Below are 26,022 nucleotides of genomic sequence, written 5' to 3'. Positions count from 1 at the left end.
AAGGATCCATAATTTTGTATGGCTAAGCATACTAATAAGCATGTTTCTACTATGACTAGTTATTCTAATCAGAGAGCTCTAAAATCAGCTTCTTTGTAATAGGAAAGCAGAGAAATCCACTAGTAATGTTAAATGTTGATCTTCTGTTTGTGGATTCTTAAACTGTTTCAGTGGAAATGCTTTCACCTCAGAAGGAATTAGAAAAGATGAACATCTGGAATAAAACGATAGTATGCAGAATGTTTTTTAAATTGCTCATAACCTGGGGCTCTTGGGTGGCTCAGTTGGTTAAGTGTCTGACTCTTGGTTTTGGCTCAGGTCCTGAGCTCATGGGTCGTGGGATCGAGGTGAGCACTCCCCTTGACTTTTTCTCTCCCTCTCCCTCTGCCCTCCCCCATCTCCCCCTTCCCTCTCTCTTTCAAAATAAATAAGTAAAATCTTTTTCAAAAATTACTCATAACCTGATAAGAATTTATCTTTATTTTTGGCATGTAAATAATTTAGGTATAAAAACATTCCTGTTTAATAAATTAATAAATGAGTAGATGATATTGAGATTGCTATGCTTACTGTTGGATAATATAATTATGTGTCTGTTAAAAATTAAAATCAATTAGTTTGTATCCAAGTTTGGATACTTGATTCTGATAAACATTTTTTAAAACATTTTTATTTATTTATTTGACAGAGCAAGTGCGCACGCTCACGAGCACAAGCAGGCTTCCCACTGAGCAGGGAGCCCAGGGTGGCTTGATCACCGCACCCTAGGATCATGACCCGAGCCAAAGGCATACACTTAGCCAACTGAGCCACCGAGGCACCCCTCTGATAAACATTTTATCTTAAGTAAAAATCTGGTAAACATTTTACCTTGAATCTGAAAAAACACTTTTTTCATTAAAAAGAAAAGAGCTCATGTGAAAAACAAGTCCATCTCTAACTCTAAAATATAACAAAGGTTAATTAAATAAATCTAAGCAAAACAAAATGAAACAGTCACCCTGTAATTTATTAATTAATATTGGCCTGCCATTTGAATAGCTAGATGGTTTCAAAAGCAAATCACTATATTGATGCCTTTGTATATTTATTTTTGCAGGTGAAAAAAGCCAAGATGCAGGAATCAGGAGAGCAAACTTTAAGGTATGTAAAATTGAATTACTTTTTAATATCTACTTACATTTTTTTTTCATATGCTGATTAGTATATGGGTTTTGGGTTGACTACTCATTTTTTTAATTTTAGCATCTCAGTCTTTATGTTTTGAAATTACTTGGTTTAAGATGAAAATTTCCTTCCAATAGTTTGTCCTTGAAACAAATTAAGCGCTGATTTTTTCTTATTCATTCATTATTTATTCAGTAATATGTCCTGAACTCATGTTATCTGTCAGGTCCTGTGATATATGGAAGAGACATGACAGTAAATATTCTTCAGTCAGATGTACCGTATACAGGATGGGAAGAATAAGCAGAAATAAGGGAAATCCAAGGGATTTGGTGTTAATTACCAAATGGATATGGGATGCCTTAATCATTAGCTCCACTCCCTTTAGACAAGAGGCAGCTTCTTTGTACCTCATACTCTTGCTTCCACAACGCCATGGTTTTGTTTTCCACAGTTCTTACTTCCTGTTGTTTGTCTGTGAAGCAGTAACTGCATCACCTCTAACATCTTAATTTCCAGAATCTTACTATTTTAGTACCACACACTGCATTCCAGCTCATGTATCTACTCCCACACTAGCCATATGTTATCTTCCTGTGCACTTTCCATTAGATGAGCTATCATATTTTCACTCTTAACCATTGACCCTTCCCACACACAAAAAAGACTTTGGTATCTTTCTTATGCTGTTTAAATTATAAGATCTATTAATTTTATCAGTCCATTACAAACATTTTGTGAGGGACTTCTCCTTTTAACTTCTTTTCCGCTGTGTCATGCTTCTTTAGCAAAACCACAACCCTGGTTAAACCAACTAGCCACTTATTCCATGCTTATTTCCAATCACCTGAACTTTGTGAGAGAAAAACACAAAACTGTGCTCATCTGTTTTCATTTATAATTACATCTCAAATAGGCACTTAAACACTCTTGGTGGTCCAGCCACCCTTCCTGCTGTGTTTTATTCCCTAGTCTCTAAAATTAACTTTCTTTGCCTCCTTTCCTCCTTTCCTCCCTTCCTCCCTTCCTCCTTGCCTCCTGGTTCCTCCCCTTCCTTTCATCTCACCTCCCCTCCACTCTGTTCCCATTCACTCAGCTGAGGATCTTGCTCCCCAATTCAAAGAGAAATTAGAAACAATTAGATAGGAACTACCTCATTTGCCTGTCACCAAATCTACCCATTTATCTGCTTCTCTACAATGAAGTTAATTCCTCTGCTTATATGTAAGGCTGACCCTTCCAGTTACATTATGGAACCTACCACCTTCATCTTTTCCTGCAGTTATCCCTTCTCTCTCCTTCAGTTTCTTTATTATGATAAAACATTACATAAAATTCACCATTTCATTCATTTTTAGGTGTATAATTCATGACATTATTTCACTCACACTGTTATGCAACCATCACCACCATCCGTCTCCAGAACTTTTTTCATCTTCCCAAACTGAAAATCTGTATTCACTAAATAATAGCTTTCTGTTTCCCTGTTTTCCTAGCTCCTGGCAGCCACCATACTACTTTCTGTCTCTGATTTTGACTACTCTAAGTACCTTATATTAGTGAAATCATACAGTATTTATCTTTCTGTGACTGGTTTGTTCTGTTTAGTGCAGTGTCTTCAGGGTTCATCTGTGTCCTAGCAGGTATCAGAATTTCCTTCCTTTTTAAGGCTGAATAATATTCCATTGTATGTCCATACCTAATTTTGTTTATTCATGCATTGGTTGATTGTATTGATTATTGACAAGAGTTCTACTGAATGAGAATCAAGTATTCATGATGTTCACTTTTTGGAGTTTGGGTGTTTCTGCTTTTTGGAATGTATTTTTTTTTTTCACCGATATATACACTGTTAAGCAAAATTTATGTTTATATTACTTGAAATAATTAAATTTTGAGACAATACATAGTTTTCCTAGATAAAATAATTTTAAGTGTTTAACAAAGTGCTAGTCAGTTTGCTGTATTGGCATTGTTCTTTTTTTTTTTTTAAGATATATTTATTTATTTGAGAGAGAGCGTACAAGCACATGGTAAGGCAAAGGAAGAGGGAGAGAGAGAATCTCCAGCAGACTCCCCACTAAGTGCAGAGCCCGACACAGGGCTCAATCTCAGGACCCTGATATCATAACCTGAGCTGAAATCAAGAGTCGGACACTCAACTGACTGAGGCACCCAGGCACCCCATTAGTACTGTTGTTCCTATTGAATCTCTAGACACTCAGTTGAATACGTAGGGGATTTTGCTATAACATAAGATTCCAGGACCATAGGATTTTATACCGTTGTATACCAGATTATACAAATATACCTTCTAAGTTACAGGCTCTAGAAATAGTCTTCCACTAGTGGGTATAACAGTGAATCCCAGACTTATCCAGGTATACATAGAAGACAAAACAGTCATTGTAGTCAGGATTGTGAAGTTCTTGTCTAGTTTTATACCCTTCTCCTGTGAATCATATTTAAGTAAACATCACCAGAAGTCTGTATTTTTACCAGTTATTCAGGTAATTATAATAATAGGCCAGTTTGGGAAACATTGATATAACTACTCAGTATGATTTCTTCCCCTTACTCTTCAATTCCCATAGTCACAATCTTGGTGAGTACATTAAATGCTATTCCAAAAATATAGGCATTTGAGTAAATAGATGAACTTCATCTGGGGACTTAGCTTTAAAAATTAATTACAGAGGGACGTCTGGGTGGCTCAGTTGGTTAAGCAACTGCCTTTGGCTCGGATCATGATCCCAGAATCCTGGGATCAGGTCCCACATCGGGCTCCCGGCTCAGCAGGGAGCCTGCTTCTCCCTCTAACCCTCTCCCCTCTCATGCTGTGTGTGTCTCTCTCTCTCTCAAATAAATAAATAAATAAAATCTAAAAAAAAAAAATAATAATTACAGATGTGCCTGGCTGGCTCAGTTGGTAGAACATGTGACTCTTGATCTCAGGTTCATGAATTCAAGCCCCACATTGGGCATGGAGCCTACTTAAGAAAAATAAATAAATAAAAGATAATTACCGGGCCACCTGGCTGGCTCAGTCAGAAGAGCATGCAACTCTTGATCTCAGGGTTGTGAGTTCAAGCCCCTACTGGGTGTAGAGATTACTAAAATAAATAAATAAATAAACTTAAAAAAAAGTTAATTACATCTGAGGAAAAATTGAAAATTCAGAATAATTGCTTCTCGGCCTTTTGGCTAAGATCAAGTGTAGTATCTGAAAATTCAGAATATATTGGGGGAAATCTTGATATTATACTTGAATGTTAGAGGTCCATTCAGAAAAGAGATGAGAGCTTTAAGAATTTTGATGCTGTGTATTTTTTATATAAATAACATTTCTTTAAAAAATTTTACTGTGTAGAAACTACTCTTACCTTTTATTAGTCTTATCTTTGGAGATATATGGAGCCTCTGGTACAGTGTTCACTTTTCCCTAGAGTATAGAATAGCAAAGCAGATTTCTTTCTAAGGAAAATGAATGTGGGAAGGATGCCTGGGCTAGGGTGAAGTTGTAATATAATAATAGTGGCTGTGGTTATATTGCATTTACTCTGTTCTCGTCTCTAAGTACTTTTCATATATTAACTCATTAATCCGTATAACAACCCTATGTGTTAGGCTCTGTTATTGTCCCTCTTTGACAGTTGAAACTGGGGTACAAAGAAGTTCAGCCCAAAGTCATTAAGCTAGTTTTGGCAGAGTGGAATATGAATGCAAGCAATCTGGCTCAAGAATCTGTACCCTTAACCACTATGCTATCCTGGTAATTGAGAGAATAACTGGAGAGTAGAAAGTAAGGTAGAAGGAAGAGGGAGGACATTGTGAGGGATGAAAGTTAGTAAAATCTGCATTCCAGAATTCCAGTGAGAATTTTGCCATCATTAAAGTGTCTAACATAATGATTTGTTCTCCCAGTTTATGTGATTTACCTTTTGTAATTTCTCTGAGTTCTCCTTATAACTTAAAAAAAGATATTGCTCAGGGGATATGATAACAAATTAAAAAAAATTTTTTTTTAATTGGAGGAAAAGAGAAATACAGTAGAATGAACAATTTTAAGGTTCAGAACCCCCTTCTTGGAAGCAATCGTGTAATTTGAAAAAAACTTCTCAAGTAGTTATGAGAACCACTCTCTGAAATCAGGACTCTCCCCACTTTCCTGTGGAACTTTGGAAACAAAGTGACGGCGCAGTTTGGTTTGGTTTTTCTTGTTTTAGAATAATGATACCATGGAGAAGACTTACTTTGCCTCTTACTTGCATAGCCTAGGGAGAGAAATGGGTTTGACGTAATCACTTTTAGCAACACAGCAAGTCCATGAGGGGCTAATGTATTCATTTTGGTTCTCTCAAGTCAAGTGAGCAGCCCTGAAGTCAGTGATCAGAAACCTGAAACTTCAAGCCTTGCTTCAAACCTTACCATGTCAGAGGAAAGTAAGTACTATATTCTATGCATGATGAAAGAGGTATTCCTATAAATCGGTGATGCTGTTCTTTTATAATTGATTTTCACTGATTGACTTGTTTGTCCCATATATCCAGAAGCCTTTCCTGTCCGTGTGTGTGTGTGTGTGTGTGTTTTTCATCCTTATGCTCTCATATAAGCTTTATTTGACATACCAGTTGAGGAAGAAAATCGCATGGAATCCATTTACCTGAGGAGTCACACTTGGTGATTTTATTTTTGTTTTGTTCCAAAGTTGGATGTTCTAAAGGTATTATTGCCTTACTCAAAATCAGAAAAGTTTGTGGGCCAACCTCTAACTGCTCCTCCAGAGACACTGATGTTTCTCCACCTTCTAATAACCAAATGACTCTACCTGTCCATCTGTGCCAAAAAAGAAAAGTAATCCCCTTAAGAGCCCAAAATTGATACTGGGCCCTGGGGGGGGATCCAGCCCAATAAGATACATCTTCCACTCACCAACTTGCTTTCTCCTATAGAAAAGATACTTTCATATAATGGACAAAAATTTGTAGAGTGTTCTGGGTTTGTTTTTTTTTGCAGAGATGTAAGTTTTCTCTAGCATACCCAACATACGCCCCCAGGTTGCCTCCGTAGGACAGATAGTCATCCCTGAAATTAAATATCGGTGCTTCTCCATATTTTACCACATACTTTAAAAGAATAAATTTGTATAAGATACTTTTTAAAAAGACACTTGTTTAGGGGATTTTTCTCCTCTTAAAGTGGTTATGCTTAACTTGACGTACTTCCATGTATTAGAAAATGATGTCTTAAAAAAAAAAAGGAAGGACAGAGGAAGGAAGGAATGAAAGAAGGAAGGAAGGAAATAGTATATTTTGAGCTTGTATATTATTTCCTCAAAGGTACTATTCTAGTGGTTCTCCAGCTCTTAGTGTACTTAAGAATCATCTGGAGTGCTTGTTTGTAATGTAGAATTCTGGCCTCATTTTCAGAGATTATCATTCATATCAGATCTGATATGGATGGGAATCTATATTTTCAAGAAGATAAGCTAGGTGATTCTGATGCATATGAGAAACTGTCCAGACTGTGGGAAACTGCTCTAATCAGTGAAAAGTCTCTCTGAGTTTTTTAATGTCCCACTCATCCGCAAGAAAAAGACCTGTTTCTTATATATTCCAGGGCCAGGAAATAAGTTGAGTCTTCTTGCTCCTTCCAGATCATTTCTCTTTCTCTTTTTCTCTCCAAAAACTCCAGTTCCTTTGAAGTCTATATTTATGCCTCCTCTACCTTTCTGAACTCCTAGTCATTTTGCTCTTTAAAGACTAGGTCTTCTTGGTTTTCTTCTCCATCCAAACTCTTATTCTTCTTGGTGACTTCAAAATCCATGTAGATGACCTATCCAATACCTGTCATCATATCTGTCTGCCTTTATGTCCCTTCTTACTCCACATGGATTCCTGTGGCTGTTTATTATAATTGTTCCCTTACAAGTACCTTCGATAACTTTGCCTCTTGTACTCTCCTTGCTAAACCCCAGTCCTAATTTAATACTCTCCATCTTCCCTTTTCGTGCATTCACATAGCTAGATATTATTGGATAAATTATATACCTAGCTGACTTACTACTCACAAGGCCTCAACTAGGCGCCCAGCATGCTTGGAAATCCTGCTACATTTCCCTAATGAATTTTACCTTTTGATATTTCACAGCACTTACTTTCCTCTCCAAGTACCTGTATCCTCACTTACCTTTCCTCATTCTTAACCAAAGGCTCTATTGCAAATAGAAGTTGTCAGACAAGGAACCTCCTTGTCCTCCCGCCACCACCAAATCATTAAGCCTACCTGTGTTTGTACCCATGTCTTCTTGCTTCATTCTTACCAGGATGGAAATAGTATTCTTTTTTTTTTTTTAAAGATTTTATTTATTTATTTGACAGAGAGAGGCACAGCGAGAGAGGGAACACAAGCAGGGGGAGTGGGAGAGGGAGAAGCAGGCTCCCCGCCGAGCAGGGAGCCCGACGCGGGGCTCGATCCCAGGACCCTGGGATCATGACCTGAGCCGAAGGCAGATGCTTAATGACTGAGCCACCCAGGCGCCCTTACCTTTATATTTTCAAAAGATCCTTTAATTTATATTGGTCAGCAATCACCAAATACCGATTTTTTTATAGGAAATTCTTTTAAAGTGGAAATCTTTTTTTTTTTCCTTTTTTTTTCTTAAAGATTTTATTTATTTATTCATGAGAGACAGAGAGAGAGAGAGAGGCAGAGGGAGAAGCAGGCTCCCAAGGAGCAGGGAGCCCGAGGCGGGACTCGATCCCAGGACCCTGGGATCATGACCTGAGCCGAAGGCAGACGCTTAACGACTGAGCCACCCAGGCGCCCCCGGAAATAGTATTCTTGCTCCTGTCAACAGTAAGACCTTTTATTTGGGCTCTATAGCTAACCCTTTCTTACCTTCCCCAAGGACTTTGGTATTGTTGTAACTAAGACTGCACCTGCATCATCACATTCTTCTTCTCTTCTTTTTTTTTTTTTTTTAAAGATTTTTTATTTATTTATTCATGAGAGAGAGAGAGAGAGAGAGGGAAGCAGGCTCCCCGCCGAGCAGGGAGCCCGATGTGGGACTCGATCCCAGGACCCTGGGATCATGACCCGAGCCGAAGGCAGACGCTTAACCATCTGAGCCACCCAGGCGCCCTCTTCTTCTCTTCTTAATCCTTCCTGTCAGTAAAGAGACATGACACAGTACCTGCCTTTTTTTTTTTTTTATTAACATTTGGATTTTAAAAGCAACTTTCTAGCTTTACTTACAATTTCACAACAATGCTTAAACTTTTCTAGTCAAAAAAAAAAGCTTATGTATTAAGACACCATCCCCTTTTGCAATTATTTCAGTATAATTAAAAAGAACCTTTTTAACACAAAACACTTGTTGGTAAAATGGCTGCTTATGTGGTCTTTTGATGAGGATGTTGAGATTTTTTTTTTTTAAATGAGTGTCTTTTTTTTTTTTTTTAAAGATTTTATTTATTCATTTGAGACACAGAGATACAGAGAGAGAGAGCATGAGCAGGGAGAGAGGCAGAGGGAGAAGGAGAAGCAGGCTCCCCGCTGAGCCAGGAGCCCGATGTGGGCCTCGATCCCAGGACCCTGGAATCATGACCTGAGCCGAAGGCAGATGCTTAACCATCTGAGCCACCCAGGCGCCCGAGGATGTTGAGATTTTTTAACTTTTAAAACTTTCTTGCTTTTTTGATATCATTTCCTTTCTTTTGCTTTTTCTTTTGGCTGACCTGTTTTTCCCACTCTTGAATCAGTTCTTTCACATCTGCCGAATCTAGGTTTAGACATGTTTGATCCCCATTCTTCATTGTCGCAATGATTTCAGTTTTCTCACAATAAGAGCTTGGGGCAAATTGTATAAGGTCCTTTAAGAATTTTAACTAGATTGTTCTTTGGCTTGTGGTGATGCAGGAATAGCATCTATTCCTCATTGTTGGGGTTCTTTTGCCTGCAATCCTGTGGTCCAACCTCCTTCCACCACAAGAACAGGGAAGGCTTTTGAGGATCCACGTAAGCGCACAGGAGTATCTGCCATTTTATTTATTTATTTGTTTGTTTGTTTTTTAAAGATTTTATTTATTTGAGAGAGAGAGAGAGCACAACAGGGGGTAGGGTCAGAGGGAGAAGCAGACTCCCCGCTGAGCAGGGAGCCTGACGCGGGACTCGATCCCGGGATTCTGGGATCATGACCTGAGCCAAAGGCAGTCGCTTAACCAGTTGAGCCACCCAGGCACCTGTTATCTGCCATTTTAAAACACAAACAAAATCCTCCTTTGGCTCCATGTTCCCCACTAGTTATAGACCTTTTCTTTGTTCCATGACCCATTGGAACTTCTGGAAAGAGTTGCCCTTTCTTGTTTTCTTGCCTCCCATTCATTCTTCAGCCCTCTCAAATCTAGCTTCTGTCACCACTCTTCACAATGAAATTGCTCCTCTCAATGTCATTAGTTAACTTACAGTTATTCTGAGAGTAGTGGAACATCTAGTGGATGTTTCTTCTCATATTCTGCCTCTCACCACTTTTCCTCCCACCTTTCTCTTTTGTTGGTCCTTCTTCCTCTGCCTGAATTCTCAGTGTTGGGCCTCAGGATTTATTTCTAGTCCAGCATTCTTTTCTCTTTCTGCATCCTCTCATCCACTACATTACTTTAAATATTGTATACATTGCTGATGAATTCCAAATTTATATTTCCAGTTTGACTTCTCCCCTGATTTCATTTGTATATCCAACTGCCTATTTGGCATCACAACTTAGATATCTGAAGGGAAATCATACTTAAAATGTGGGAAAGCTTTTGGGATACCTGGGTGGCTCAGTTGGTTAAGCGTCTGCCTTCAGCTCAGGTCATGATCCCAGGGTCCTGGGATCACGTCCCACGTCAGGCTCCTTGCTCAGTGGGGAGCCTGCTTCTCTCTCTCCCTCTGCCTGCTGCTCCCCCTGCTTGTGCTCGCTCGCTCTCTCTGACGAATAAATAAATAAAATCTTTTTTAAAAATGTGGGAAAGCTTTTTATTCCCTTAGCCCCCCCTCAAATCTCTTCTTTTCCCAAACTGCCCCATCTTAGGAAGTGGTTTCACTGTCCCTCCAGTTGCTCAAGCCGAAAACGTAGAAATTATCCCATATTCCCCTGTTTTCCTCATTCCTTACAGATCCGTCAGAATGTCCTGTTTTACCTTCAGAATGTATTTCAAGGTTGCACCTCATCTCCACTGCTGCTGTTCTAATATAGCAGATTATGCCTTGACTGTTTATAATCCTTTCACGGTTCCTAAGTACTGCAAAGATAAAGCCTCGTTCATTCTTTAAAGAAGTAAATATCAGCCTAAATCTCCCAGGATGTTTTGTCAATCTCTTCTAGAATTAAATCAGAGGAGGAAAAGGGTTTGGGTTTTTGAAAGTAGTTGTCAGCAGGGAAGGAACCATCATGCAGTATTCAAATGAAGTTACGTTCTCTGTGATGGATGTGAAGAACTTTAGACTAATTGAGATCTCTTTCATTTTTGTCAAAATTATTATGGATGAATGTGGTCTACAAATTTCCAGTAATTATTTTTAAAGACCTTGAACAATGGCAGTGGACAAGATGTCAATTTGCCTTACTATTGGCCATGAATTGGCCCCTTGTGTGCTCTTGACCAGAGTTCCCTTTTTAGTTCAGACACTCAGGAAACCCGGCTAGACATAAAGTTAGTTGGTTTACTCTTAATCCTTATTAATAGTAGAACAGCCTCCTTTTCAGATGTTGAAGTATGAAGTACTTGGACAGTTCAGGGGTCTGATACAAGTTCTTTCTGATGTAACTCTGTCTACAGCATGGACTGAAATAGTGCCTAGTGAATAGGATTCTGCTACCTGTCAGACTTGAGTTGAATATTTACAGATGAAATCATGAGGGTTAAGCCTTCACAGCAGCTATTTTAGATGAAGTCATAGGGGTCAAGAGGACACTAGCTATGAAAGTCTCTACTTGATGGTTCATCAGAGCATCACATCAGTTCCTCAGATCTGTCTTTGCTTTGCCAAACTTGAAAGCCTTCACCACAAAGCTGAAAAAATAGTGGTATGGAAGCATACTTGCATCTTTTGTACACAGCAGTAGCAACAATTTTCTAATAAAATGGAGTACTCCCCACCCCCCCCAAATCTGTCTTCCTGCAAGTCATTCTTAGGGCTTTTTACTCACATGAGTGGAAGCACCCAGAGAATGAATAAGCTGAAGAAGTATAATGCGGTTTCTTAGATATGGATCTTGCTTTTTAAGTTTGCCTGTGAGCACAGTGAAAGCTTAGGAAGTTACTTCATCTGTGGCTTTAGATCAGTGATGGATAAAGATAGAGATCAACTGGTACTAACCTTCAGCTCTTTCCCATACCCCCCATATTTTGGCTTCTTTTACTGTCTCTAAAAGTCTCTAAACCCATTACTAAGAGAGAGGGATTGTCTACTGCTTAGTCGTTCTAAATTTCTCATGTCCAAGCTGTAATCTGTTACTTAGTTTGAAAGACTCTACAGTGAGATATGCAATTTTCTCATTTCATTTTTGAAATGTTCTAACTTTTTACCTGATGATATCTTTCTTTCAGTTATGACATGCACCGATTACATCCCTCGCTCATCCAATGATTATACCTCACAAATGTATTCTGCAAAGTAAGTTCAATAATTATTTCAAAAATCTGTATGCCTTTTCTCTAGGTTCATTTCAAAATTTAATTTGATATTTAACTTATTAAGTGGACATTTAACTTCATTTCACCTCTCATGTTTTCTGACCCTACTCCACTTTTTTTATTCCCTCTAAATGTAGAGTCTTTGTAACATGCTTTTAAAAAGTAGATGGTTGCCTGGAATAGATCACTGTTACCCAGGAGCTTGCTGTAAATGAATGGCCACTGAAAAAGGAAAAATACTGTTCGTGATCAAAGCATATCAGTGATTGACCTCTGATCATTCTCTCTTTCCTCTACCTTGCTAGATCAATAAACACAGCACAAGCCAGCCTCCTAGTGGGACTTCTCAGCCTAATCTATGTTCAGTTTCTTGCTTTAGGAATGTCCTCAAAGTAGAATTAGGCTTGTAGTTAGGCTTAGCAGGTTGAAGTCACTAAGAGGCAACGTTTGGGGCCTTCAACAGGTAAGATCAGCATTTAAGATCCACAAGCTAATCATCTCCAAGATGAGCAGGTACAGAACTGGGTGTATGCCAGACTACCAAATGGGCGTTGACAAAGAGTAAGCCTGCACATACGTCGATAGATACGTGTGAGTGTGTTTATTGAAGTTGGATGTATTCCCAGGTGCTTACATAGGCAGAACACATAAAGGAATTGGTAACAGAGGTGACTGATACCTGTGGGACTGTTTATAAAAAGAAAACTGGCATTTTTTTTCCTTTTTGTGCTTGTTTATACCTTTTGAATTTTTCATCAGTTAACAAATAACTAAAAGGTCAATTCAATGAGTTCTCCAAATTCTAATCTGGTATTTAACACTAATAGCATCGGGACCAGTCGTTTTCATATGATTTTCTTCTGTGAAATGACTGAACCTATTCTCTTGAGATCATTATAAAGGAAATAAGAAAATACTTAGAGCTATAAAGACACTACAGGAAAAAAGGATATTATGATCTTTAACATATCTGGAGATCAATCCATTTGGCGTCACAAAGATTTTAAATTATTCCCATGTGACTTGATTAACAGCTATAGCCTGAGCTATTTCTTGGTTCAGATCTAGCTAAGAAGAACAGATGTGAAGATGGAGGTGCATTCCAAATTCATCTGCCTATTCAAAAAATAATTTACATACCTGTTGCGTTCAGGACACCTTATTAGCTATGCATTCTATCTTAATTCAGACATCTTTAGCACTTACGTGAACCATTGCATTATAGCTATTTTTTAACTCTACTTCAAGTTTCTCCCCCTTCTAACCCATTTTACAAAGCAGTGTCAAACTAATCTTTCTTCAAGAACAGCTCTGATCTTGTCACTCTTTGCTCAGCAATTTCAGTGACTCCCAATTGTTTCAGATTGGTCTGAACTCAGCCTGGTATTCGAGGTCTTTGCTGTCTTTCCTTCTTTTGCTACTCCCCTTCACTTTATATATGGCCTTTAATATAATCTATGCTCCTTATAGACTTAAGCCCTTGTTTGCCTTCCTCTGTGCCTTTGCCAGAGTTTTTTCTCTTTTCCTTGAACACCCTTTCTTTCCCATTTCTGCACATCTTATTTGCTCAGCTCACATACTGCTTCTTTATAGCCTTACTTCATTTTCCTTTCCCCCAAAGCTGAAAAAAAATGTTTTCCCCTTCTGAAACATTCCTTTCTCCGAATATTTTTATTGTTCAGATTTATGTGTTACACAAAATGCTTGCATTATAAGTGCAGCATAATACCAAATAAAATAACTGGTATCTAAAAATTCAGTGCACAAAGTGTGGGACCATTTTATTGCATGGATGAAATGACCAGGTCATCTAGCTAAAGTCCTAGAAGTTTTACTGCTGAATTCAAATTCCCTAGCTAAACCTGGTGTGGTTGGCTGCAACTCATGGCAGTATACTCTGGCTTAAACATCAGTGGGAAGATTCTGAGTCCTATCTGGGACTTCTCAGGTTTTATTAGTTATCTGGCTCCTGTTTTGTAGGCTTGATCTGGGGATATTGCGGCCCACCCCTACTCCCTGTTCTTTGATGTGTAGTGGTCGCTTGCCTTTTCTCTACCAGCCTAACCCTCTCTCAAGTCCTACTCTCCCTCTTAGAACTTGTTTGGCCCAGAGGGCTGGGTAGAGAATAAGAACCAATTGTTGAGTCCCAATCTGTCCAGTTTTCTGTTACATTAGGCGTTCATTCTACTTGTAGATAAACAAGTTTATCTACATGTTTGCATGTAGTATATCACAGATGGTTGTAGCATAGTAATTGGACCTTGGGAGGATATTTGGAATTACTAAATTTCCCATAAAGATGTTTCTTAGGTGATAGTAGAATCTGGAAAGGAAAAATTAGTTCTACCTTCTGACCGTAGTAAGAGACATTTTATGTGGAAGGTTAGTCTCCTCATTGCTGATATTTTGCTTTTAGTGGTATTAACTATTTCCTCTATTTTTCATTAAAAATAAATCACACATGAAAGTTTTTATTTTCTTGAACTTTTCTAGACCTTATGCACATATCCTCTCAGTTCCTGTGTCGGAAACTGCTTACCCTGGGCAGACTCCGTACCAGACACTACAGCAGTCTCAACCCTATGCTGTCTACCCTCAGGCAACCCAAACATATGGACTACCTCCTTTCGGTAAGGCATTCTATTATAAGCAGTTTCTAAGAGTGTTGATTTTTATCCCCCAGAAACTTCGATCTTTCCCCAGAAATCAAGTATGCCTAATCAGGAAGCTGAAAGATGATGGGTGGTTCTTTACAGAGTACCTACTCAGTTACAAGTTTGATAGAAGTTGGGTGTGTAACTTTCCAACAGTATGTTTGCTGCATATTAAATAAAATCATAACTTTCAATACTCATTTGTGTATCTGCCAAAATTTAGTCATTTCCAAGGTACTAAATCTTGACTGTAAAGCTTAGAATCTTTAAGTGTTTGGGAAACTCTTTGAAGAATTACTATTTCTTTATATAAAACATGTTACCATGGTTAGATAAGCATAATAAATATATTTTGAGGTGATTCATTTTCCTGTTAAAACTCGGTAATCTAAATATCCAGATAGAGTATGCCTTATAGTGTACTCTCCTTTTTTTTGGTTAATTTCTCCCTCTTTTCCTCCCTCTGCCCTAAACTGATCAGTTGTTGCTCTGCTGAACCAACAAGTCATCTTAGAATGAGGAGAATCCCCAATTTTATATAGCCTTATCTTGTGCTTTGTTTGTTCTGTGGTTTTAGGTATGTTGGACATGAACTGTGAATTAGATTGATTTACCAGAAGTCAGTTTGAGACTCTGAGCACTTAATATCTGTGCTGATTTATCTCTGTGTGTGTAAGATGATAGATATATGCAGTGTGCTTTATTGTCCCTTTCCTGGTTTCCTGGAACCAGTGTTAGAAAATTGAGAGAATACTGTATTATTTTCACATATGCAGCATGTTAATAAAATTATATCTCTGTAGCCTTTACTGAAACTAGCTGGAAGTCAGATCTTCTAAACAGATCGCCACAGATTCTGGATGTATTAGTGTTGCCTGCTTTTGGTTTCTACATTCCTGCTTTACCTGACCCATTTGGCTAGTCCTTTATGCTAGTGACAGCTTTCTTAGTTCTAGGCTTGTTAGCATGCCTTGGCTCCTGATAACTATTAGAAACAAAAATGGGAGGTTATGTATTAATGATAGTGGTAGTTGATAACTTCATGGAAGAAGACAAACAGAAATGCTCTTGTTTCCCCATCAGTATCAGCCAGTATACTAAAATCTTAAGTTTGTTATATATTTAACCAGCCAAGACTGAGCAGTCCTTTTGGAAATGGAACTCTCTGTGAATATGTTTGTGCTTATATCTTTTTGCATATGTTAAAGCTAATTTTTCAACAGCTGACTAGTAAAAGCTAGCAAGTATAAAGTAAGTATTTTTATATCAGTTTTTTACCTTCTGTTTTAATTGAAATTCATTATTAGCAAGCCCAGAGCCATTTATGACATTGTTGAACTGTTGGTCATTCCTACTGTTCAGTATTTAATAAAACTCTATTATATCTCTGATCTCAGATTATGGAATACCTAACATAGTGCTATGTGCATATTATGGTATCTTCTACGATCACTGCATTTCCCTTGTATTAAAGAAAGAAAAAAAATTCTCTATAATAGGTCCTTGGTAAAAACTTGAAACTGTTTATATTGTAAAGAAATATTGGTAATAACAGGCTCTTTCATTAATCTGGTTTTGTTTAATATTTGGGAGTGAGGGAGACTTGTTTCATAAATTTTTCTATCGGTATTTCAAAGAAAGAGAATCAGCTAAATCTGACTCTTAAGTAATCTATGAAGCTTACTGGAGGGAGACTTAGGTTGGGGTAATGTGAATGATAGATGTGGCATATTCTCAGAGTTTGTTAAGGAAATTATAGACATGGTTGTTTTTTTAAAAGTGTGTTCACTCAAGTATAAAATACTATTTCTTTCTTCTTGTGAAGATTTGGCAATTTTATCTTAGTGCTGCCTGTTAGCACTAAAACTAGATTAACTAGTCTGTTGTTTTATTTCAGATGTAAACAGGGCTTTGGGAAATCTCGTTATAATAATATCTAATGTTTATGAAATGCTTTATATACCATGCAGTATGCTGGGAACAAATACCTCACACTTTACATTGTTGTCTTATTTAATCTTAGAACAATCTTAGGGAGTAAGCAGTAGCATTATTCCTTTTTATAGATGAGGAAACAGGCTTAGAAGGATCAAGTGACTAGCCTGAGGTCATACAATTAGGAAATGCCTGGGTTTAGAATTGAACCCGGGTCTGTTTAATTCCAGAACTGCTCGTAAGTTTAGTCTGTGTCTCAGAGTTGAGTTTGAAATTAAAAAATGTTCCTCCTCTTGATGAAACAAGAAAAGACTAGAGGAAATCTAGGAGGCTTATACTGTGAGCAGTCTGTAAAAGTAAAGGAATAGTGGTCATATTCTTTTTAAGAGCTCCATAGAAATGTAGTGGAATGGCAGAAAGAGAATTCGAGGGCTAACTTCCAGTGATCTCAGTGAACATGTGGGAGGAAAGGGGCACCCATTTATCTTTAGGAGCTCATAAAAGATTACCTTAGCTGCCACTGTTCAGCTTCTTTTGAAAGAACTCTAATGTGAGATGGAGATTTGGTAATACTATTAAGAACCTTAAGGATGTTCATGCCATTTCCCCCAGCAATTTCACTTCTAGGGATTTATCCTATGGAACTAGTTAGAGATACCCACAAATTTTCAAACCAAGATACTCATCACAGAATTATTTATAACAGCAAAAGATTGGAAGCAGGCTACATTTTGAATTGAAAGGTGTGTGTTAAATTGCAGTGTATCTATAAAATGGAAAACTTAGAAATCATATTCTTATAAATTCACACTCTTAAAGAATATTGAGCATCTTGAGAAAAGTTTATTAAAAAAGCATTATGTAAAACTGAAAGCAATATAATATGCCAAGTTAATATTTTTTAAAAATATGTACATAAAGAATAATTTGGAAGAAAAATGTGTATGTTCCAGTATGGGCACTACAGATTTGATCTCAGTTATGACAGAACCATGTAAGGCAAGGACATAGTTGCATTATGCACAGGTTTCAGGTAATACAGTCCTGTACAAAAGCAAGAACTGCCTGTATTTTTTTTTCTGTGCAATGAGACTATGCAATTTTTTTTCTTTTACTTTCTATGTTTTCTTCATTTTCTGTAACATACATCTACTCCCTTTATAATTAGGAAAAATACTCAGATTAAATTACTTAGTATTTGTAATAGCTCATCCCCGTGAGCTATCGAATCAACAAACCAACATGTTCTTTCATATGTTTTTTCCTGAGCATTGGCATGTACCTCAGTTCCTAACCAAACTAATTTTTCTCTAAAGATCCACTACTCTGACATGTATAACTATAAACTGAGCTGCTCCAGATTAGTTTGGTTAGTGACTAACCAAAGGTGAAGTATTTGTGCTGAGACACTTGGGTAGAGTTTGTGATAAGACCCCAGTGTGGGGCAGTAAGAGGAAAGTGCTCAGAGACAGGCTTCATTTGCCATTGTTAGGCCAGCTGTTGTTCCACATCAGGCCCTTGGTGCTTAAAATTACTTGATAAGCTTGGTAGTTATAGGAAAAGAGCAGTGGATTAGGAGTTGGGAAACTAGGATTTGGTTTCATCTTCACTATGGGCAGTATTGCTCTACAGTCAGATCATTTGGTCATGCTGCCCGTGACTTGGAATTGTGGGAAGGGCGCTTTTAAAGGAAGATATTTATATGCTTTCAGAGCAAGGCTACCATGATGCCGGAGGTGGTATTCATATGGCCTTTTATTCTTCTATTCTTTGTAAAATAATTGTATTTTAAATATCAACTTCATGTTTCTGGTCAAAAACATTCAAAACTACCATAAGTAGCCATTTCCCTACTTGCCTTGGACATTTTGCCCTGGTTTTTGACCTTATAAGAAGGGCCAGTTCATAGACATTTTATATTTTGAAACTTAAATATGTACTAAGTAATGAGACTGGCAAAACATTTACAGGTAATACTATTCTCATTAATAAGATTATATTTTCGTACAGTGTAATCTGAATGTGTTCACAGATCCAACACCTCAGATTCAAAACCTATTTAGAAAAAAAAAATCACACTGATTACAATAAATCTGAAAGTTATTGTGACATTGAAATGGCAATTTGTTTGCTAAAAAATGTGATACTCAACCAGGAAGAATCATGGCACTGATATTCAAATTTCACATAAATGTTTAAAAAATAACACTTTCAATATTTTTAGTGTTGAAATTTAGGTTTAGTTAGGACTTTAGCTGTGGCTAATGATCATAAACTAAGCATGGAATGGGGGTCAACCCTCCTAATGCATGCTAGAGATGATGGTATTCTTCATTCTCCTCAAATAAGTTATTTCATGTGTTTAATAGGTGAGAAAAGAATATGACTTTTTTGTGTGTGTTTTGAGTTTGGAACAAGGCGATTACCACATTCCATGTCAATTTGAGATTTTCACATCTCCCTTACATTTACTAATCAACAGATTTTACAGATCTGAGTTGCATCTAGATATCTCAGTGCCCTGGTGAAGCAGAGGGCTCTATTATCAGTGCATTATATTTCTATAAATTCAGTACCAAATTAGAAGTGAATGAAATGAGTTAATACTGAATTTGAAGCTTTGGCTGACCTTGGTATTGATTTCTGACCTGGAATGTGATTGATGAACCTTCTTGGACCTCATTATTAGCTTCAACTGCACTGATCCACCAGCCATAGCTGTTCAGAACACAGTGAACAACCAGACAGTAAGATTTTTTATAGATAGATTTTTGCATAGCCAAAATTGTCACTAAAACTATTCACCATAATGAACATCCTTAGGCTGTCATGTAGAATCAAACCTTCATTTATGGTTTCTTAGTTTACTGCAAATGAAAAAGGAGATAAAGTGAGAAGCAAGAGATTGTCAAGTGACAAGTCACAGAGAAAAAAAAACAAAATGATCTAGAACTATAACTGAGTTCTATTCAGTACTAAACAAATGTCTTTACATATCCCAGTAGCCTTTGGGGGTGTCTCTGTAATATATATGGCACAGCACACTATTAATCTTTGTGACAATAATTCTGAGAAAATCTAAAGGTGCGTTCACTATTTCCTCCCTGCAAAGAAGGCAGGAAAGGATATAAACATATTTTAGAAAGATTGTCATTCAGGAGCATTGTGATAAAAATAAAATAAAAGTGAACAGCTATGACATTTATCAGTATGAGAGATTTATATGTTCTGACTTGGAAAGATGTCTTTCACAGGTATTATGTGGAAAAGCAAATTATGAACAGTATGTATAACATCCCATTTTTATTAAAAAGAAAAAAGATTAGTAAATACATAGAAGAAATCTAAGTGACTTCTGCAAACTGTTAATAGTGCTTAAGTCGTCTGGATGCTGGGATTATATATGACTTTATTTTTTCTAAGTTATATATTTCTGTAATGTTTTTAATTTATAAAAATAAGCAAGTATGTCTTTCCTAATCAGAAGAAACAGGTAACAAAATAACCAGCTTAAGAAGGCAGAAAAGTACTTAATTAATACATTTTAGAAAGATTTGGTGCTTGTTTAATGGGTAAGTGAATTTTAAACTTATGTGGAATGTCTCCCACCTTGACAATGGATAAATGATTTATCACTGTACATGATCATCAGGCACTATCTCCAATAAATACTCCAGTTGGGTGTCATTAGCTTTTTTTTCTGAACCCTGGTCAGTCTCCCTCAACCATTGAAATGAACTTATATATATATCATTATTGGGGTTTTTGACAAGATTTTTGTTTCTGTGGCCCCACTCCCCAGTCTTTGAAATTGTATTTGCTTGTGGTATATTATGAGTGGGAGAATCAGTAATTTTCTCTTACAAGCAAATTTACTTTTGTTCTAAGCTTTAGGTTTTCAACCTACTGGCTGATATTTGAAAGCATAACCGTGCTCCTCAGTCCCAGTGTATTGTTTGTAATTGGTCCAATTTATCTGATTCAGGTGCATTGTGGCCAGGTATGAAACCTGAAAGTGGTTTAATTCAGACTCCATCTCCAAGTCAACACAGTGTTCTTACCTGCACTACAGGGTTAACCACAAGCCAGCCAAGCCCAGCACATTATTCTTATCCCATTCAAGGTAAATAGGCATGGTTGTGTGTGTTTTATTATTGTTGTTTTTGTTGTTTTCAGCCTATCTGTATCTCCAAACAAATTGGGTAATACAGGAGCTCTGTCCTGTAAAATAGAAGGGGGTGAGATTTGCATTTGTGCATGCTTTTTGTGTTAGGCAAACCAGAACCCAGGACTGTGGTTTGTAAGTAGTTTAGCCTTTTAACTGTGAACTGCTTCATAGAATTGAAGCCTTCCCTTTTGCATGTTGGTGTCCAGAAAACCTGTCTGATTTTGTTTTAGTCTGTTCTCAGTGGCATTTTGTCCTATAAATGAGCAGAAGACTCCATGGGGTAGAACTTTGCTGACTTCTTCTATATGAAGTCCACATAGGGCAGAAGTGAGCTGTGTGCTGCTTGTTTGCTACCGTGTTGTCATACCTCCACCCCCACTTGCTGCTTCTTGGTGAGAGCATTTTTCTTTCTCAAAAAGTTTAGTCTTGTTTCTATTTCATGATAAAAAGCATTGCCTTAAAGCTTGAACTCTGAACATCTTTGCCTTCCTGAGTTGTTCTTCTAAAAGGTTAGAATTATGACAGGACTGTTAGGAATGAAGACAGAAAAACTCAGAAGGCACGATGGAATTAATTCCCTGCCCTTCCAAATCTAACACAGGCAATTCATCATTGCTCCAGATTGGAAATTAATGTCCATGTACCTGGCTTCTCATCCGCCTCCTTTCTCCTGAGTTCTCCCAGCTTTAAAATTTTATTCCTTTTAGAATGGGTGCTAGAGGAGTGAGTATGGGACAGCAAAAACTGGTCTGAGGTACTAGTAAGATATGAACTTTGGTGATGAAAAAGTGTTTTTATGTAGATTATATTAAATAAAATATTTTGCTACTCAGTTTTGTTTTCATTTAAATGATTAAGAACTACTTCTACTTGATCCATTTACCAGTTAGTAAATAATTAAGTCAGGATGTAAGCTGGGCGGTCTGACCTCAGAGCATGAGTGCAATATTTATCATTTTCAGTATTGAAATCATGATGTCAATATCAACTCTCCCATAAGTGATAACCTTTACTGACAGATAACTAAGTTTATTTTTCCTCCCTTTTTCTGGTTAACCTCTTGGCCCATTTTGTTGTTCATTAGAACTTTGGCAGAGGGTAGAATTTAAGGCAGAAGGTAACCATCAAGTTATTAATTTTTGCCTTTATTCTGAAGAAAAAAATGGTAGAATACAAGTTGAAACAATTGGCTAAAATGAAATACGAGTATTGGCAGAGTCAAATTACCTGGGTTGTCTGCTATCAATATCACTCTCCTCACTCCCACCTTTAATTTCACTTAGCATGGATAGTGACTGTTAGCTATCCAGGGCTGCTCTGTTCCCCCTGTGTAACTATCCAGTCCTTCCACAGAATAAAAACAAGAAGAATTCTATCAATTTTTGAAAAGTGGTCAGAATAGCAGTGTCTCCTCATCATACCCCAAAGCATTCTACAATTAACAACATACAGAGTTGTCTATAGAGTTGTCAGATCACTATGTTGTACACCTGAAGCTAATGTAATGTGTGTCAAAATACTGCAGTTTCTTTTAAAATGTATGATTTCAACCTAAAAAGAATTATACTTCTGGCTTGATCAACTGTGATCAAAACCCTTTCTTCAGTTTATACAACAATGCTCATGAAAACCCTTTGGTTAAGTAGATCTGGCTTCTTTTTTTTTTTTTTTTAATTTTTTTAAAAATTATTTATTTATTTATTTGACAGAGAGAGAGAGAGAGAGAACAAGTAGGCAGAGAGGCAGGCAGAGGCAGAGGGAGAAGCAGCAGGGAGCCCTATGTGGGGCTCGATCCCAGGACCCCGGGATCATGACCCGACCCGAAGGCAGCGGCTTAACCGACTGAGCCACCCAGGTGCCCCCTGGCTTCTTTATATTAGTCTTTTCCTAGGGTATAACTATGTGGCCCAGTCTCTGATTATTTTCCTCAGTTGAGATGGCTTAAATGGTTAATATTCAAGTGGTGAAATTAATTTTAGAAATTTCAAAATTAATTTTAACTCAGTCTTGACTTCTAATGAATGTGTTTGCACTCTAATATTGTTGGTAGCACGATAGTCTTTTTTGATAGTCTTTCATTCACCAGGAGTTTTGTTTTGTTCTGTTGTTTAACTTTAGTTTTTAGATTAATTTTAGATTTACAGAAAAATTGAGAGGATGGTACAGAGAGTTATATATCCCCCAATCTTGCATATAATTTTCCCTATTATTGACATATTATATTAGAATGGAACATATATTACAACTAACGAACCCATATTGGTACATTATTATTACCTAAGTCCATTTTTGTTCCAGGATCCCATCCAGGATACCACATTTCATTAATTGTCATGTCTACTTAGGTTCCTCTTGACTATGCAGTTTTTCAGGGTTTTCTTGTTTTTGATGACCTTGACATACTATACATGAATCCCACAAGTTATACAGGAATATACATGTCTACAGGATAGACATGAATCCCACAAGTATTTATTGAGCATCACCTACTCTGTGTCAGGTTTTTTGCTAGATATTAAAGATAATGAATAAGATAGCAAGATTCTGCCTTTGTGGAGCTTACAGACGAGTGGAGGAAACAGAAAACAAGCAAGTAAATAATTAAATAGATTTTGAAAAGTTCTCTGAAAGAAAAAAAGAATAGATTGCTGTGATTGGGAAAACAAGGAGTTTTATTTTATTATTATTTTTTTAATTAGCATGCAAATGGGGGGTGGTGGGGAGGGGCAGAGGGAGATGGAAAGAGAGAATCTTAAGCAGGCTGTATGCTGAGTGTGGAGCTGGATGCGGGGCTTGATGGCACGACCCTGAGATCATGACCTGAGCCAGAATCAAGAGCTTAACTGACTGAGCCACTCAGGCGCCCGAAGGAGTTAGTTTTAATAGAGGGGTCAAAGAGAGTACCTCTGAAGAAGTAGACATGCTGAGGAGGAGCCATCATGCTGGGAGGGCAAGAGGGACAGGCCAGGGAGAACAGTCCAGGCAGAGCGAGAAACATTGCAAAGGTGCTCAAGTGAGAAAGAGCTCATCTTTATTTTGAATAACTTGAAAGCCAGGTAAACAAGGGTGGTAGAGAGAGACATGTATAAATTAGACATGGGTAGAAAGTAAATCTTGTGCCAACTTTTATGTACCATTGACCCTTAGGTCAGCCCTCTGGCTTTGGGACAGTGTCATTTAATTCATCTGTGCCTCTCACAGTTCTATAACCACTGTCTTCTGATTAAAGCTGTCTATATATGTTGACTGTATTTTTTGGACCTCTAGTGGGGCCTGGTTCTTCACAACACACCTATGAGGAAACTACTGAGTCTCCTCTTTTCATATTTATTAATTGGACCTCTGGCGGGGCATGGTTCTCAGAATCTTTGTCTTTCTGTTATTTCACAGTTCCATTGTCAGAACAGGAGTGGAGACTATCCAAAAACATTTGGCCATGCTATGGCATTTGGAGAGCTAATAGTCTTCAGATATATATCAATGGATTGAACACTTGAGTTTTATTTGATCCTCTAAGTTTGTACTTTTTGTTGCAACTTTATTGCTGCTGGTTTTGTTTTTTATACATATATATGTATATATATATGTGCAGAATGGTAAGTACTTTTTTGAGATGTGTGACTTTTTAGTCATAGTTATGTGTAGGGTAGGGTATACAGTGATGTGTGTACATTTTTAGGTGAGTTTAGCTTGGGTTCAATGATGGTTACAAGAGCCTAAAAAATTATTTATTTAATTATCGTCTAACTCTGTCAATGGAATCTAATCTCCATGAGGGCAGGGACTTTGCCTTGTTCACTACTCTATTCCTTAGTGACTGGAACAGTTTCTGGGTGCATAGTGGACCGTGGTTTGCTGAATGAATGAACTATGGCACATATGAGAAATGATTTGAGTGAGTTGGAGAAAGAAGTGTTACTGAACGCTATAAACTTTCTAGGTCAGCAGGCCAACATTTCCTATAATAGAAGTCACTATTGCTGAAAGTAGTTTGTGATCTTTAGTAAGGTACTTATTAAAAATCAGTATCAGCAACTAGCCAATCAAGTCATTAAACTTCCTAGTGGAGATAATAAGAGTATATGCCCAGTTGTTTGTAAGGTCTACCTTTTTACCTCTAGCCCAATTCAATAAGTGGTCTGAAAATTGGTAAATTTATAAAAGCACTTTGTCAGTCAGAGTACCTTTTTCCCCATGTATGTGAAGATCAGATATGAATGGGTTGTACTGCTAACCATTTATAAGTTAGTAAGAAGGTAGAACAGAATTAAAGGTAAATAGGAAAAGAGGAGTATGTGCTAGAATAAAGACCAGTGAAAAATTGAGCTAGAAATGGACTTTTCTAGTAGAGATAAATTTAAGAGATTTAAGTAAGTTGTTAATTTTCTTTCCCACCTTAAATCACCTTATGTCCTTCTATCTGTTTTATTGCATGGTTGCCTAGCATAATGTACTGGTAATAAAACCTGAAAGCCACTCAAAATCTCTACCCACAAGAATGATTAAAAACTACTTACAGAATCATCTAAGCCTATGTACTGTACAGTAATTCCTTGTACTTCCCCGTCAGGGGGGGAAATAGATTAAGCCATAGTAGAGAAGAAAATGAATATTGGTAGAAAGAAAATACCATCTATGAGGTTATAAAATCTATTTCATTTGGTTGTTGTGTTTAAGAAGGTAAACTCTTAAGAGTCCTTTTGTTCCCCTGGGGAAAGAAGTATTGTAGAAAAGAAAATCTCCCTGGATAGTCAGGAAATCTGATCCCTAGCCCATCCAGTTGGGAGATCCCAGTCACCATCATGACTACCACTAGTTCCATGACAGTAGACAAATTACCTTAACTCTTCTTTGTCCCAAGTTCATTTGAAAGCTGGAGTTGCAGCAATAGCTGTTCCTTGGACTTTCTCTTCTAATCTCTTCTAGACTTTCTTCTAAGCAGAGTACCCTTGGGGAAAGGGATAAGAATTCCCCTGATTTTGATGAGTACTCTCACGTTTCTGCTTTTGTTCATCTGTTCTGTTTTTAATGGAGGTTTTCCTATTAACTTTACCTGTAAAGGACTTTATTGCTAATGGGATAGGTAGTCAGATAGTCGGGTCTGCCTGATGGTGAACCCTTATGGCATGTGTGACAGCAGTGAGAACCATGTCTACATGTGCTTATGATAAGCGAGGGAGAGGAGTTCAAGACCAGTACCTCACAGTCTCAGTTACACTGTCCACCTGAAAAAAGTCACTTTAGCAAATAGTAGTCACTAAAACTGGTGGAATCTGTGATGGGAGGGTATGAAAAAATTGGCCCAAATTCCTTGTCCCAAGACAGGCAGCCTAAATAGCTTACAGAGTACATTGTTACCTGACCAGAATAATATTTAATCTTTTCCAAGATTTTCCAAAATCATTAAATGCCAGATCAT

General features: G+C 37.4%; 1 protein-coding gene and 2 pseudogenes across 1 annotated transcript in view; 2 read left to right on the top strand and 1 right to left on the bottom strand.

The window, feature by feature from the left end:
- The window catches only part of EYA3 (EYA transcriptional coactivator and phosphatase 3), a 107,934-nt gene that overhangs the window by 45,025 nt on the left and 36,887 nt on the right, over nucleotides 1–26,022 (top strand). The window contains exons 3-7 of the mRNA XM_021684157.1: nucleotides 1,100–1,143; nucleotides 5,530–5,609; nucleotides 11,760–11,826; nucleotides 14,340–14,476; nucleotides 20,421–20,558. Of these exons, the coding sequence (XP_021539832.1) occupies nucleotides 1,100–1,143; nucleotides 5,530–5,609; nucleotides 11,760–11,826; nucleotides 14,340–14,476; nucleotides 20,421–20,558 (466 nt within the window). The remainder of the gene's footprint in view (nucleotides 1–1,099; nucleotides 1,144–5,529; nucleotides 5,610–11,759; nucleotides 11,827–14,339; nucleotides 14,477–20,420; nucleotides 20,559–26,022) is intronic.
- Nucleotides 4,352–4,453, top strand: LOC123324814 (annotated as a pseudogene).
- Nucleotides 8,836–9,107, bottom strand: LOC110575313 (annotated as a pseudogene).

This window comes from Neomonachus schauinslandi, chromosome 4 (assembly GCF_002201575.2).
Source record: "Neomonachus schauinslandi chromosome 4, ASM220157v2, whole genome shotgun sequence".
NCBI lineage: Eukaryota > Metazoa > Chordata > Mammalia > Carnivora > Phocidae > Neomonachus > Neomonachus schauinslandi.
Note: the sequence above shows the minus strand (reverse complement) of the source record. Positions and strands in the feature narration are given on the sequence as shown.